The 17,525-nt window shown below is 33.2% G+C and overlaps 1 protein-coding gene across 1 annotated transcript; it reads right to left on the reverse strand.

Annotated features, from left to right (window-relative positions):
* Positions 1-828: 828 nt before the first annotated feature.
* Positions 829-17,170, reverse strand: LOC136038028 (serine/threonine-protein kinase RIO3-like). Its single transcript, XM_065720964.1, has 4 exons — positions 15,735-17,170; positions 9,588-9,758; positions 5,380-5,478; positions 829-2,382 (listed from the first exon to the last, which is right to left on the reverse strand). The coding sequence occupies exons 1-4, from the start codon at positions 15,831-15,833 to the stop codon at positions 2,305-2,307; spliced, it is 447 nt and encodes a 148-aa protein (XP_065577036.1). The 5' UTR covers positions 15,834-17,170; the 3' UTR covers positions 829-2,304.
* Positions 17,171-17,525: the final 355 nt, after the last annotated feature.

The raw sequence follows: 17,525 nt of genomic DNA on the forward strand, positions 1-17,525 counted from the left end.
ATTAAACTTTTAATAGGACACTGAACTTTACTAGAAAAGAAGAAAAAAGTTTCCTCCACATAATTGATGCACGTTGGAATATTTAACGACCTTTCATTCATCATTGCACAAAAGGCGTTTTTTTTTCTTGTAAAACTCACTTTCTTATTAAAAGTTTAACCCGTTTTTCGTTTAAGAATCAGAGTAATTTAGCCAAATGAATATACTTTCAACGTAACACCTTAAGATGGTATTTCTAAAAAAATGTTATTCGCGATGCTTTTTCTCAGACCACACTGCCGTTCTATGACGAACAAATAAATTTTCAAATAGGGATGGATCTATTTATTTAGACAGTGAATAAACAGGTACAAAAGTGCAGATATTTTTATCACATATATATCATCATCAGTACGATCTGATGACGAGCCCGATTTGAAAACTTATTTGTTAGCCAAATTGGCAGGCTGAGAAAGAGCTTATGTTTATTGGAATAGAATCGCTAGAAAATAACTGAATAAAAAAAAACAAATAAAATAAAAATTTATGAATTATGTGTAAAAAATAATAGAAGACTTGAAATATGGGAGGAAGAAAGGCCCTCTTAGGGATGTACCTCAAAGCGGTATAGTCCTCAGTTATGATTTTTTTTTTTTTTTGGGGGGGGGGGTCCACAACAAACTTAAAAATACGCATTTTTTATATTCATTTAAAAAAAAATTTGAGTCGGTCTAATTGCGCGGAGAGGGGTTTCAAACCTCCAAATCCTCCTGGGTGCGGCCTTGGTTTACCTGTTCTTTATAACCTTGACCATGCCTTAAAAACTGATTAAGAGCAAGAGAAAACAAATCGGAACAATACGCAAAATTTATTTTGGCACACATGTCTAAAATTCCATAGTAAAACGAACATAAAAGGTTTAAAATACACTCCAATTAAACTGAACAAACTTTATCAGAATATCAGCCAACCTTTCACTTCCTCTCAATTAAAACTTTTGAAAAAACCTTTTGTACAATTTTATGCTTACACACGGAATTAAGAAAGAATTTTCCCCGTTTTTTTCGCAGTACACATTTAGAACAAATACACATATTTAAGAAAATAAAGTAACTATCCTTTAAAACTCCCTCAATAACTTAAAATTTTCGGTAAAATGGAATGAAGAATTTACAATCATCAAGGCTCATCTTACTTATAATGGTAAGTCGAGACAAAATGGTACAACAGTCTCTCGAGCTGTAAAAGACAGTAAAATCCCCTGAATGACAATTTATTTTCTTTTTAGAAAGTACAAGTGTCTAAAAACTACAGTTTTTACGTAATGTGTACGCCTCGGGCGAGATTGAAAAGTATGACAATTATTATTGTGGCATTTTGAATAGGTAAATAATATTTTAATGCCTTTTTATTTATAATTGAGACAAAATGAAAGGTTTGAAAGCGGATTAAACTTTTAATAGGACACTGAACTTTGCTAGAAAAGAAGAAAAAATTTTCCTTCACATAATTGATGCACGTTGGAATATTTAACATTGCACAAAAGGCGTTTTTTTTTCTTGTAAAACTCACTTTCTTATTAAAAGTTTAACCCGTTTTTCGTTTAAGAATCAGAGTAACCCGACAAGTTTTATATTTCAGTTTTTGAGCCAAGAAATTAGGACTTTTTTCCTCAGCCAACTTCATACTAGGCGTAAATTTCAGCTTACTTGTCTATAAAACGTACGCATACAGGTGAAAAAAAGAACAAGATAGAATTTAATTGCTTTTAGGGATTTTCTCGTACATGTTTGAATACTAAGCTATAAAATGAAGTACAATTTTTTTAAAGACGATATTTTTTGCTTAATTATTTTACGAAGTTTTAGGTGTAAAAAAAAACTGAATGTACTTTTCTACATAAGAAAGTTTTTCATCCAGAAATTCGCGTTATACATTTAATTGTAAAAAGAAGAAGTATAAGAGGGACGCGGATGTTAGCTTTCATCCTGAAAAAATCATTTATGTTTACCGCCCCTTAGTTAAGTCCTCAAATTAACCTCAAATACGATGATATATTTAAATCCTATTCCTTTGCAATAGCTGTACATAAGTTACATAAGTAAAAGTAACAATCGAACACGCAAAAAAAAGAAACAGTCACAAATCCTTATAAAATCACAAAGACAGATTTCTCAGATATACAGTGTTAAAAATAATTTTTACGATTCAAAAGTGAATTAAATCTTCTCCTTCAGTGGTCTGGATAGGGGAGAGACGTTCCTTCATACCAGGCAACAAACTAATCCTAGCAGAACGCCTTACACTGTAAACACTTGATTGACGTCAACTTTTACGTCTTTCTACGTTCTTAACTGGGGAAGTCATAGGTGAAGGCACATATGTGACTACTGAGCTATCTTTCTAAAAAAAAGAAGAAAAATCATAACTTCGATATAAATTGGGCCTAGCTCAATTTAATTTTCAGTCCTAGATGGGAAGTAGATATACCTCTCTTCCTTGATATACCTCTTTATACCTATAGTTTGCTTATCAAATGAAGATTAAAAATAGAACACTTGAATTAGTGGACAGATGACATTGACCTTGAGGCATTGAAATAGTTTATACCTCAATCTTGCCAGGTCTCCCCTATCTACTTTAAAGGAAATGTGATTCTACAAAGGTTAACAATAGACAAATTTCGATTATGGACAATTCAATTTCAAAATAATGTTAATTTTTTGAAGTTGAATTCATAACACAAAACAATACAGACACATGTTACACATTGTAATACAAACAAAACAATAAAACATAAATACAAAACACAACTAAATGGAGTTTCTTTGCTAAGATTAAGTCAAAATTTTGTTGTTCTTACAGCTAATTTGGTCGGCCAGTCTTTGCGCAAGATTATCATTAGATACAAAAAATAATTCTTAGATTAATCCTCCTTAGCATTAAAGGCGCGTTTTTCTACCCTACTTTTGAAGGTCAACAGCCATTGGGCAATGGGCAATTGCTACCAAAAAGATCAAACCAAACAAGAACAGTGCAATTTTCACATTATGCTGAAAACAAGACTTATCATATATCAAAATGTCTCTTTAGAAGATAAAAAACATGCCCTATAAAATATCTTCCAATAATCTAGGGATCCTAAAACCCGTCCTATAAAACCAATCTATCGGGCCCACTCTGAATGGGCCTCGGGCAGCCGAGGTAAAAAGAATCTTAAACAGTTAAGATCTTAATGAGCTCTAGAATAAGGAGAAAGAAATGGGACCTAAGATAAAGGAATAGCTACGGGGGTAAAAACAGTTTTAAGCGATTAACATTTGTAAAATATCCGTGATATTGAATATCTTTGTAGCTTTATCGTAGTGTTGATTAAATCAGGGTGTACGAAAAAGATTTAAGATAGTTTATGGCACTGCGTGCTAGCTCTCTCCCGACAGAGGACATAGGAAAATATCAAACAGTTCGTGGTAACGAACTGTAGTAAGGAGCGACCCGGCTCAATAGTAACCAACACTCTAAAAAATGGAATTTTGATACCAATACCTACATCAAAAGAATCGCATTTTAATGCTGATTTTAAATATATAAGTTTCATCAAGTTTAGTCTTACCCATCAAAAGTTACAAGCCTGAGAAAATTTGCGTTATTTTAGAAAATAGGGGGAAACGCCCCCTAGAAGTCATAGAATCTTAACGAAAATCACACCATTATATTCAGCGTATCAGAGAACCCTAGTGTAGAAGTTTCAAGCTCCTATCTACAAAAATGTAGAATTTTGTATTTTTTGCCAGAAGGCAGATCACGGATGCGTGTTTATTTGTTTTTTTGTTTTTTTTTTCTTTTTCCCAGGGGTGATCGTATCGACCCAGTTGTCTAGAATGTTGCAAGAGGGCTCAACCTAACGGAAATGAAAAGTTCTAGTGCCCTTTTTAAGTGACCAAAAAATTGGAGGGCACCTAGGCCCCCTCCCACGCTAATTATTTTACCAAAGTCAACGGATCAAAATTCTGAGATAGCCATTTTATTCAGCGTAGTCGAAAAACCTTATAACTATGTCTTTAGAGACGACTTACTCCCCCACAGTCCCCATGGGAGGGGCAACAAGTTACAAACTTTGACCAATGCTTACATATAGTAATGGTTATTGGGAAGTGTACAGGCGTTTTCAGGAGGATTTTTTTTGGTTGGGGGAGGGGTTGAGAAGAGGGAGATATGCTGGGGGAACTTTCCATCGATAATTTGTCATGGGGGATGAAAATCTCCATGAAGGGAGCGCAGGATTTACTAGCATTATTTAAAAACACAATGAAAAAATAAATATGAAGAAGTACTTTCAGCTGGAAGTAAGGAACAGCATTAAAAGTTAAAACAAACAGAAATTATTACCCATTTGAGGGGCTCACCTCCTCCTAATACCTCGCTCTTTACGTTAAAGTATTTTTAGTAATTTCAACTATTTATTCTAGGGCTTTTGTGATTCTGGGGTCATTCTTAATGAATTGGGACAAAATTTAAGCTTTAGTGTAAAGAGCGAGGATCTGACAAGGGGGCGAACCCCCTCATATATGTAATAAAAATATGAGAATACAAAAGTTCTTTACGTAAGCTAATTTATAAGTTACGTAAATCTCTTACTAATAAAAATATTCGTAAAAAATTAAAAGTTCTAGTTGCCTTTTTAATTAACCAAAAAATCGGAGGGCAACTATACTTCCTCCCCCGCTCTTTTTTTCTCAAAATCATTCGATCAAAATTATGAGAAAGCCATTTAGCCAAAAAAAAAATAAAAAAAAAAAAAAAAATGCAAATTTCGTTTTAATTATTTCTCTGCGGAGAGCCAAAATCAAAACATGCATTGATTCAAAAACGTTCAGAAATTAAATAAAAAAAACAAGTTTTTTTTAACTGAAAGTAAGGAGCGACATTAAAACTTAAAACGAACAGAAATTACTTCGTATATGAAAGGGGCTGCTTCCTCATCAACGCCCCGCTCTTTACGCTAAAGTTTTTTACTGTTTTAAAAAGAAGAATTGATAGACAGAGTCAAACTTTAGCGTAAAGAGCGGGGCGTTGATGAGGAAGCAGCCTCTTTCATATACGAAGTAATTTCTGTTCGTTTTAAGTTTTAATGTCGCTCCTTACTTTCAGTTAAAAAAACTTGTTTTTTTTTTTATTTAATAGGAGAAGGATTGGTTCTAGTGAAGGTTTTTTTATGTGTCCAATGTGTAAGAAGGTTAAAGAAAATCAGGTCCACCTCTGGGCTATTTGGCAAGAACCGAAGGGGTTGATATCTGAGTACTTAGCTGTACACGGTGGAAATCCTGATTTCGTTGACAACATATGGCAGTGGTATGAATGTTTGGACTATTTGACACATCAAACAAAATATGACCTCACCTTTAATAACATTTCTGCTTCTTCAACATCTACCCCTGAAATGGTCCTGAAGAGATCTTCAGGGAGTAAAATACCAGGAACACGAAGCTTATTGAAAAACTGTAACAAAAAGAAAAATTAGAATAAAACTCATATTTTCAATCTTTTCAGTTCAGAAAATTAAAGTTTTCAGTTCAGACCTCTTCAATTTTGAAGAAGAGAAAAAAACAATATATATTAGGTATTTTACGAAATCAGTCCATCTGCTACAGTAATTTTCTGTAATTTTTATGTTAAAGATATAAATTCAATTTCGAAATGATTTGGCTGCAAAAAAAAATGCATGAAAACATTTCTGAGAAAATCTTTTCAGAAATATTAAAATAAATTGTGACATGAAAGAAAAAGAAAATATAAATGAAACAAAATTAAAAAAATATATAGGTAAATAATTCGGCTTCTTGTCAGTCTATGGAACGGAAAAAGATACCAGGTAGCATTTGCATTAAAATTACCAAAACTTTTTTTTAATCATGGTTGCAGCAGTATATTATACCTAGCAACTACGGCCCATGGAAAATAAAATTTAAAAGACAGGTTTTTAAAGGCACTTTTTAGTAAGAAATATTTCTCATGTAACGCTATTTCATAATAACAAATGAGTATAATTCTTCTATTCAGGGTTTTCAAATATGGTGATTCTAATGGCACAGTTTTCATTTCGATCCAATACCTTTTTCAAACGGTTTCAGGCTATTTTACGACATTCCCAATTATCTGTTTTCGCTATTTTCTTTTTAAGGTTTTTGAATTTTCATAATCCTTAGATAAAATATATGCAAATATTTTGTAATTACCAGTGTGTTCTTTATGCAATTTAATGTCTTTTCATTCTAAAATCAGTAGGAGGGCCCATTTTTGGGCTCTCCTACTGACATTATATAACTGGTTGCGTTCAAAAAAGTGTTCTTTTACAGCTTTTGAATTGTTGTAATCCCTTGTTAAAATATAAATTTACAATCAACGGTTGTTTTCTCTTTACGCAGTTTAATGTCTTTTGAACTGCGTCTTCTCAAAGATATTTGATTACTGAAGCTAGTCCGATTTCTAACAAGGACTTACTAAGTTTGTCTTCTTTAAGATTTTCGAATTGTTGTAATCCCTTGTCAAAATAGAGAATCCTGATCTGTAATAACTATAAATTTTCGTTTTTTGGGCCGTCCTAGTGACATTATATGACTGGTGGCGTTCATACCTGTTAGATTAATCACGTAGCGAGTTGATTTTATAAAAAAAAACTAATTTTAAAATTTTCAGGTATTTTTCTAGTTTGAATTAAAACATTAAAATTATTGCTCCAGCGTTGTAAATATTTTTGGAGTTTACACAATGACTCTAGCGATTCGGAACTGAGCTTAAAATTTTTAAAAACTTTTTTCATGTCTTGAAAAGACATTGCTTATACTTATAAGAGAAGATATTCGGTAATGATGTTTTCTAACAACAATTTCTACTAAGCTTAAAACTTTTGGTTTTCTTTTTTAAGCTTTTTGAATTGTTGTAATCCCTTGTTAAAATATATACAAATATTTTTGCAATTGCCTATTTTTTGCTCTTTACGCAATTTACCGTCTTTTTATTACGTAAGTCAATGATTATTACAGCAAGTCCGATTTCTAACAACGATTTCTGCTACGCTTCAAACTTTTGGTTTCTGTTTTAAGGTTTTGGAATTGTTGTAATCCTTTGTCAAAATATATGCAAATATTTTTGCAAGTACCAGCTTTCTGCTCTAGGATTATTTAATTTAAACTTATCCGCACATCGAAATCTTCAATTTATTCAAAATTTAGGCTCTTGACGAATTTTCTCAAACTTCGTACATATCTAGATCGTTTTTTTAGGCCGATCCTGGGATGCTAATTTCCCCAAAAAAATATGGAGTCGTTTTCGACAAAAAATACATACATGCACACAAATGCTTAAAAATACTTTGCTCTCCGGTGAAATTTGAAAGTTAGTTCAATGCCTTTATACTGACTATGGTCGTTTTGTAGAATGGAACTAAAAGTTGAAACACTTAGAAAAAGGGGACAATTCTTTTTCAGAATTGCTTTAATTAACCTCTTTTAAATTTTGCTCCTATCTTCCTTTTTTGAACAGCGATTATAGTCTGTTCTAGAAAATGAAAAGTTTTTCAAAAAATCAGCTAAAACCTAGAAAGTTTTCTTTGGCAAAGTTTATTCAGTGGCCATATTTACTCCATAGGATACAAAGAACAGTGGCCAAGATAGACATAAAAATGCAATGCAATGCAAGATAGACTTAAAAATTAGCCAATTGATTAGATTTGCCAATTGACAAGATTAGCCAATTGAGTTTTAGAAATGTGGGGCTAATTTTCACTCCAAGAATAAGAAATAATGTGATTGGATTAGAGGATGATTGGATGTCATAAGGAACCAATGAAACTAAAGAAAACAATGAGACTAGAATATTTTTAGGGGCTGTGCTTTCCTGAACTTTAAGAGAATTTGATCCACATTTTTTTCGATATCTTTGACAAGCTACAATGAAAGGAATGTTAAGATGGCACGGCCAAGTCCTACGGATGACAGATTACCAAAACTCATGCTTTTTACCATTTATATAGAGATAAACGACAAAGAGGTCATACCAAAATAGTGTGAAAAAGGGTCACGAGAAAATATTTAAAGAGAATAGAAACTTGCGTACGAGCGATTAGAGTGAAGTTTTGCCCAGACTGGGACAGAGGAGGGTCCGTAGCCTCCTTGGACTGAGGTGGCTTGGTACCAAAATAATTGGTGGTAGTAGCAGTCCCAGGCAATGACAGTACTTTTTGGGAAAGTCTCAAGAGGAGCGTTCCACAAAGAGCAAATAGAATAATGAAATTCTTCTAAAGATAGAAGAAGCTGTTACTCCAGAGTGCCCATTATTAACAATATATGAGTCAACAGGTGACAGATTTAAAAGATTTGAGAGTTGTCCCTATAGAGGAAAATATTTCTACTAGAAGAGAAAACAAACGTGTGTTAGAAACTTACAACAAAATTCAATTCAGACAAAGAACTCACATTTCATGGGGAAAAGAAAGAAAAATAACATAAAACTAAGAGAATGGCCAAGAACATCTCAGGAAGCAATATTTGTTTTTGTTGTGTCTGTAGATCAATAGCATTGTTGTCGTAATTTCAATACAAAGCCGACTAGAATAATAAAACCATTCTAAAAATTGAAGAGCCTTCCGACGTAACGTGGCAACAAGTAATGGCACTAATAAGCCCAAAGCTCATCAAGTATTATATCTACCTCTCAAATTCGAATATACATGTTGTGAAGCTTTTAATCCATAGCAGACTGAAATACTGAAATAATTCGAAAAAAGAAGAGCCTCACATTGCAGAGGCCATAAGTATTGTCATTCATTAACGAAAAGCTCATCAAGTTTTATACCAACCTCTCAAATTCGAATATACTCGTTGTGAATCATTTAATGCACAGAGGGCTAAAAATCTCAAATCCTTCTAAAAGATGAAGAGTCTCAAAACGCAGAGGCCGTACATAAAGTCACCCATCAATGAAAAGCTCATCAAATTTTATACCAATCTCTCAAATTCGAATATCCTCGCTGTAAAGCTTGAAACGCATAGCACACTGAAATAATGAAATTCTTCTAAAAGATGAAGAGCCACAGATAAAATCAGTCATCAATGCAAATGCCCTTAAGTTTATACCAACCTCTCAAATTCGACTATCTCCATTGTGAGGCTTTTAATGTGTAGCAGACAGATATAACAAAACCCTTTTAAAAGATGAAGAACTTCACATCAAAGTGGCAAGAAATCACGGCACTCATCAACGCAAAGCTCATCGAGTTTAATCAGCCTTCCCAAAAAATAAGTAAAAATAAATGTCACCCAGCGACTGATTTAACCGAGCTGAGGTATTTTCCCTTAGAGAAGAGTCATAATGGTGTTGAACCGTCTCATATTTCGTTTTGGATAAAAACAGAAAATACAGATTGAAAATACATTAATGAGTAGCCGTAAAATTATAAGTATTTTATAGCTAATTCGTAGCTGAAAGAGGCTTATCTTCCATAATTTTACTAAAAAAGAGTCAATCATTCGCTAGATGGGTGTAATCGCCATTTGGTTCATTTCTGCATGGGTTAAAATGTTTAAAATACAGTAAATACATGTACTTACGTCAGTTATGTTTTCACAGTCTCTCTGTAGCAGTTGATAGGCTAGTTGGTCGCCTATGTCAACAGACTGTGTCACATCAATGAAATAGCACTGATTCTGGTGCCATAATATGTTATATTCGGATAAATCACCATGTACCAGACGCGCTTCTTTATAAAGCCGTTTCATCATCTAAAATAGAAATCGATGTCAAATATGGCCTCAATTTATCAATAATTAACGTTTTTAGGTTAGTGGTAGCCGTAACTAAAACACAAAGTCTGAATTAGTTCTGTAGAATAATCTCGCCAACATGATAAATAAAGCAGGCCTTAAATTGGTCTCTACACTACAGATTATATTGCCCTGGCAAAAGAAACGAATTAATTTTTAGCAAATAGGCGGGTCAAAGGCCCTTGAAAAACAAAACAAAATGGAAAAAAAGGCGGTTCTGGTCTTTCTTGCGCGCGGAGCATAATCACGATCAGCTTCCACGTCTCCAAAAATATTCAGGTCATATCTTAACAAGGTCTTCATTTATTAACAAAAGTTACCATTTATTTAAACCTGACTTTTCTTACTATAGCCTCTGCAAAGAGGCTATAGTTTATTATTTGTATTTATGTTCTTTATTATTTATTTTTATATATACGTTTTTTATTCTTATTCATTATTTAGTTAATGTTTTTATTTTTAACTGTTAATTGTACCTAAAATCAATTTAATTAAAAATTTAACTAAAATTTTATTAGAATTAAAAATGAAATTAAAATTTTGAATATATCTTAATTAGTTAATTTGTTTTGTTTTTTTTTTTTTTTCTTCGCCAAGCCATTTCTCATGGAAGGAGTTATCGCAGAGACGAAAAAAAAAACTAGGTTTTTGTACAGATACTACTAGTAAAAGTTCAAATATTTTGGATTCACATCCAGAAGCCGTTATTAACAAAGAGAAAGAGATGAGATTAAATAAGTTAACAATTCCTAAAAACATTCAGGCTTTTACCACTATTTGTAAAAAAAAGTAGTTAGATAAATGCTACTAATAAAAGTTCAAATATTTGTGATTCACATCCAGAAGCCGTTATTAACAAAGAGAAAGAAATGAGAATAAATAAGTTAACAATTCCTAAAAACATTCAGGCTTTTACCACTATTTGTAAAAAAAAAAAAAAGTTTTTCAACGTTCGCCGTCTTAATTAAATGTTTTACGAGTTATGACTTCTTCATTTCTAAGGTTGGGAAGGCAGCGTTGTCTAACAAATCAATACTAGGGTTTAAAACATTTTCCAATATTTGACAACTTCAAATAATACCATAGAATTTACACAAATATCATTATATTAGTACAAATACCATAGAATTTAAATACTTTTTTGCAACTTTTCCGATATTTGACAATTTCAAATAATACAAGTTTTTGAAAAGTCAAAACAAAATGCAAGAATATATTTTCACCTTCATACCTTGCCTACTTGCAGGGATAGAAAGATTTTAATAAGTTTAAATTTTAAAGTTGCTTTTTTAAGATTTTAAAATACACTTAAATTTTTGTAATTTATGTTGCAGGTTAATAGATTACGATGTTTCAAGGTTTGTAATTAAAACAAAAAGTTTGGCATCAAAATACGCAAAACTTTTAATTAAGAAAGAGAACGTCAAAAAAAGGATTTTCTCATACGATTGCAAGTAAAAGCAGATGAAGATTTAAAAAAGTCTCTTGAAGAAAATTGTCTAAGGACAGTCTCAGCTATTCCTTTGACATAACTTACATGAAACCATAATCATGATGTAAGAAAATTTTCCAGAAGAATAATGACAGAAAGGTTAAAATAATTTTTTTAATTTTTCAAGTTTTAATCGTAAATTTTGATGCTTCAGTCTATAATTAGACCCTGATTGGCATTATTGAGATTTGTAATCATAACAAGATGAAAGCATAATAACAGACAAAAGATTTGATTCAGAAAGGACGTCATTTTTTTTTTTTTTTACAGTTGCTATTAAAAGGAGAGGAGGACTAATTAAATTTTTCAAAACAATTTTCTAAGGATAATCTGAGCTTTTATGTTGTATAGCTATTGCAATCACACTGAATGAAAAATATGGCTCATGTACACTTTCCAGAAGCATAATTAAGACAGATTAAAATGATTAGGTCATTCAGTTGAAGGATCACGGATTGGTATTGGTTTTACTTTTTTGCAAACTATCTGGGGGGTAAATCCCTTGTGGTGTTGATTTTTGTTCACTTTCTAAAGATGAAACAGTTGCTAACCAGTTAAAGGGGCATTTGGCCAGAATAATCCAGTCTTTGGCGGCTCTTGATGTAAATAAAACGAACCAAGAGTATCAGAAGATTCCACATGATGATGTACCTATATCTACTATTTCTGAGGATCAAGTTTTTAAGTAAAACAAATAAACTTAAAAGAACAATTATAGCTCCCAGATATTCCGATTGAACTTGTAAAAGTATTTTCTGACAAATTGACTTGGCCACTAACACACATTTTTAATTGCATTTCAGCTTCTTCAGTTTACCCACAGATATGAAAAACGGGGTATGTTACTCCAATCCCTAAAAAAATACTGAACTTAATGTCGATGGCGTGAGACGAATCACTTTTACCCCCTTGTTTAGCAAAATGTACGAAAGCTTTGTAGCAAATTGGTTAAAAGCTGAAATTAAACCCTTCCTTGATCCTCATCAGTACTGTAACAGAAAGAATACATCAACATCCCATTATCTTGTCAGTCTTTTACATTTTATTTTTAAGCCCTGGGTCCTATTCTTTTTCTAGTTATGATAAATGATATTGCTAATGACTATGAAGACCGTTGGAAATATGTTGATGATAAATAAATTTGTGAATCAAATGAATGAAGTAAAGCTCAAATTTTAATTGATAACGTGAAAACTAAAGCTTCCGTTTCAAATATAACAGTAAATAACAGTAAATCTTCTATTTTAACTGTTTCATTTTTAAATTCTTCTGAACCAAATTTCCAACCAACTACCTCTTAGGTAAGACTACCTAACTACCTCTATTAAACTCTTAGGAGTTATTATAACCACTGATTTAAAATGGGAAGCAAACATAACTAGTCTAGTAAAAAACCGGTAATGCTGGGCTGCAGATGCTCAAGCTAATTTCGAAAGATAGCACCCCTCCAAATATTTACATCTTTTATTCACCCAATTCTGGACATATCCACCTTCAAAGAAAACAAGCCATGAACCATAAACGAACATTAAGGACAGCCTGTCTCATTTCAAGCTAACAATATAACTAATATTGGTCAATAGATTATAGCTCAGTATATAGTATACTACTTAGCTCAAAAACAATAATAAGCTTGACTTATAAGCCGAATTTATTAAATTGCGGCCATTGTAATTATTTAAGATAAAAAAGTAATAATAAGGCCTAAACCTTTCAGTAAGACTATGAAAAATATAGGTTACACATACTAGGCTATATAAGCAAATACTACTAAACTAATTAATAGATCAGTGCATATAGTATAGTATATTATATAGCTCAAATACAACAATAAACTCGACTTATAAAACGTCGAGTATTTAGCTACTACGATTATAACCATAATAGAGCAAAATATATAATAACGACTAAAACTTTTAGTTAAAACATTGAAAACTATATTATATAGGCTGGCTATATATATATATATATATATATATATATATATATATATATATATATATATATATATATATATATATATATATATATATATATACTAATAAAACGCCTAATGCTTCCGTTTCATTCTTGGAGCCTTTGCCAAGGTAAAACAAGAGCTAAGAGCTCATATGGCACTTGTGACGAGGCCAGAAGAGCCAAGAGCTCATATGATATGAGCTTTAACCAAATTCTAAGAATCAATAGATTGAATTAAAAAGAAAACCAAAGGCTTAATACCGGTTGGGATTTGAAATAATGAGCTCGGAGTCACAATGTCCTTCTAAATATCAAAATTCATTAAGATCCGATCACGCACTCGTAAGTTATAAATACCTCATTTTTCTAATTTTTCTTCTCCCTTCAACCCCCCAGATAGTCGAATCAGGGAAAACTACTTTATCAAGTCAATTTGTGCAGCTCCCTGACACGCCTACTAATTTTCATCGTCCTAACACTTCCAGAAGCACCAAACTTGCCAAAGCACTGAACCCTACCCCCTAACTCCCCCAAAGAGAGCGAACCCAGTACGGTTACGTCAATCACGAAACTACGACATTTGCTTATTTTACCCACCAAGCTTCATCCCGATTCCTCCACTCTAAGCGTTTTCCAAGATTTCTGATTTCCCCCTCCAGCTCCCCCCAATGTAACCAGATCTGGTCGGGATTTGCAATAAGAGCTTTGAGACATAAATATCAAATTTCATTAAGCTTCGGTCACCCGTACATAAGTTGAAAATACCTCAATTTTTCTAGTTTTTCCAAATTAACACCCCCCACCCCCCAGCTCCTCCAAAGAGAACGGATCCGTTCCAATTGTGTCAATCGCTTATCTAGAACTTGTACTTATTCTTCCCATCAAGTTTCATCCTGATCTCTCCACTCTAAGCGTTTTCCAAAATTTCTATTTTCCCCCTCCAACCCCTTATGTCCCCGGATCCAATTCGAGTCGAAAATGGAGCATCTGAGACATAAGATCCTTCTATATATTAAAATTCATTAAGATCCGATCACCTAATCCGTAAGATAGAGTTACACGAATTTTCATGTTTCCCAAGAATTCCAGTTTCCCCCTCCAACTCTCCCCAATGTCACAGGAGCTGGTCGAAATTTTAAAAAGAGCTCTAAAGCACAAGATCCTTCTAAACATCGAACTTCATTAAGATCTGGTCATTCTTTCGTAAGTTACAGATACCTCATTTTTTCTAATTTTTTCGAATTAACCCCCACCCCCCCCCAAACTCCACCAAAGAGAGCGGATCTGGTCCAGTTATGTCAGTCACGTATCTTGGACTTGTTTTTATTCTTCCCACCCAGTTTCATTCTGATCTCTCCGCTTTAAGTATTTCTAAGATTCCCCCCCCCCCAATGACGCTGGATCCGGTTGGGATGGAAAATGAGAGATCTGAGTTACGACGTCATTCTAAATACGAAGTTTCATGAAGATCCGATCACTCCTTCGCAAGTTAAAAATATGTTATTTTTTCTCATTTTTCAGACCTACCCCCCCCCCCCCCCCCAACTCCCCCAAATAGAGCGGATCCGTTCCAATTATGGCAATCCCGTATCTAGGACTTGTGCTTATTTTTCCCACCAAATTTCATCCCGATCCCTCCATTCTAAGCGTTTTCCAAGATTTTAGAAGTCCCCCCATATCCCCCCTCCCCCAGTGTCACCATATCCGGTCGGGATTTAAAATACGAGCTCTGAGACACGATATCCTTCCAAACATCAAATTTCATTAAGATCTGATCACCCGTTTGTAAGTGAAAAATGCCTCATTTTTTCTAATCTTTCCGATTTACCCCCCCCCCCCCCCAGATGGTCAAATCTGGGAAATAACAATTTCTAATTTAATCTGGTCTGGTTCCTGATACGCCTGCCAAATTTCATCGTCCTAGCTTACCAGGAAGTGCCTAAAGTAGCAAAACTGGGACAGATCGACAGACAGACAGACAGACTGACAGAATTTGCGATCGCTATATGTCACTTGGTAGATACCAAGTGAAAAGACTAAATAGCTAAAATGCAGAACAAAATCGCATAGAATTTAAATGATTCTTATTTGTTAGGTTTCTTTCATTTTACCCGTTTTCTTTTTATTGTATACCGCTTTTTATCACCTTATGTTATTTTCTTGTATGTTTCAGTTATTTCCCTTTCGAGTCTTTTTCTTGTCGTTGATAAAGATTATCCGACGTGCAGCCGAAATACGCTTTTATTGTTTTTTGCTGTAAAAAACATAAATATGTTTTTTTTTTGTCTTAATGAAAAGTTTTACCCATTATTCCTATATATTTTTATCTCAATTGAACTCCAAATGGCAGAGAGACCCCCGAATTCTTTGTAATAAGAATGTTTATGTCAAACAATCCGTTAAATTACGTAAAATGAGTCCCCACAACTAAAAAATATAGATAACTTGGAAAAAAATAAATTTAAAATGAAATGCTGATTTACTTTGTTTATTTGATTATACGCCAGAATTCGTTCTTCTTCGTTGAGAACTGACTCCTTTAATGTGTTGGCTGGCTTGTCATCTTCGCCAATTAGGGACATCACCAACACATTTTTCTTTAAACAAATAACTTCTGGGCATTCAATCCCTGTTGAAGAAAAAGAATAAATACTTATGGTGTCAACAAAAAAAAGTGTCAACAATCACACTATGCAACAATATTAGTGCTAAGGAAATAAAATAGCTCGTTGGCCACAGAGGGGGGGGGAACTTTTAGGGAGGGAGGAAATCTAGAATGTTATTTCTGGAGAAGAGCCCAAATGCGATTTTAGAGACCAGACAGAGGGGCAGTTCCCCGGGGGGGGGGGTGCAGAATTGCAAACGAATAATCTAATTGTTATAGTAATTTTGAAATTTTTGAAATTCTGTAAATAAAGTAGAAGGCGCAGTTAATAAATAAAAAATAATTAATAAGTAATTCAGCAATTAATGAATAAATAATAAAATGTAAAAATGATTAAACGATAACAATTAAAATAATTAAATTAAGACAACAATTATTAATTATGTAATTAAATAATTTAAAGGGTAAATAAAAAATAATAAAAAAATTAATTATATAATAATTAATAAATTGAAATTTTTTTTGATAAATGAAAATTGTTAAAATTTGGCCTGCAAATTTTGTGGGCGACGGGGAGGAGGGCGCTAATCAAGATTTTGCCCCCGAGGAATAAGAGAGGCTAGAACGGCCACTGAGAGGGCCCACCGCTTAAAAATAGCACAGCTTAAGGTTTAACTATCAACAACACCCCCCCCCCCCCCCAAAAAAAAAAAAAAAACTACCCTGAACTTCTGGATTTCGTCATATCTTCTTGTAATTTCCCATAGTCACAAATATAGTTGGAAGGAACATGGTTTGACTTAAAGAGGTCATGGTTAAGTTTAAAGCAAGTTAACAAACTAATTAGAAGTGCTCCTTATCGGACAACCGTCTTTAGTGATGAATTGTAGTTTTCGCAATTTTACATTAAAGCTCAAAATGGCTGTGTAGACAAAACTCAAAAACATTACTAAAGCAATGAATCAGTAAACCCCCCCCCCCCGCCGGTAATATATGCACACTGACAGGTTTCAAGAAAATTTGTCAAAGTTTAAGTGTGAAATTTCGTCATTCAAGCAGTCCAGATCAATCAAAGTGTCTGACTAACAATTTTGTCATTTTAGGCAATTTGTTATATTTTACTAATTTAACAAGTCATCTAATTCTGATAATATTTTGACCGCTGGGTTTATATATGGGCTCAATGGAACCTTGAATTTTGAAGTTTTAACTGATGGCACTTCAGTTGTAACATTGGTGAAATTTGATAGCACTTCTAAAGATACTGCTTGTAAGGGTTTTGTGCGTCTTTCACGAAAGCTCGTGTCTATGTCATAAGACATTTCAAGACTGTTTCAAGGTATCCATAGAATTGTTTTCATAACAAAATTTTACCATTAAAATTTATCGAAATATTAGTTGAAATTCCTGGATAATTTTCAAATGGCAATTCTTCCTGACTTTTAAGACCGCGTTTTGAAATTTGTGGTTCCTATGGGCTGGATTCCGTTCTTTACAAGGCTACGGCGGATGCCGCTACCACGATATGCAATTCAGTTCAATTTAGTTAATTTAATTACAACAATTAAATAATACATACCATCAATCCAAGTGGCCTCCCGGAGAAGGATAAAATGTAAATATGCGCATTTTGCAAAAGCAATTTAATATGAGAATGTATTACTAGTGA

This window comes from Artemia franciscana, chromosome 17 (genome assembly GCF_032884065.1).
Source record: "Artemia franciscana chromosome 17, ASM3288406v1, whole genome shotgun sequence".
NCBI lineage: Eukaryota > Metazoa > Arthropoda > Branchiopoda > Anostraca > Artemiidae > Artemia > Artemia franciscana.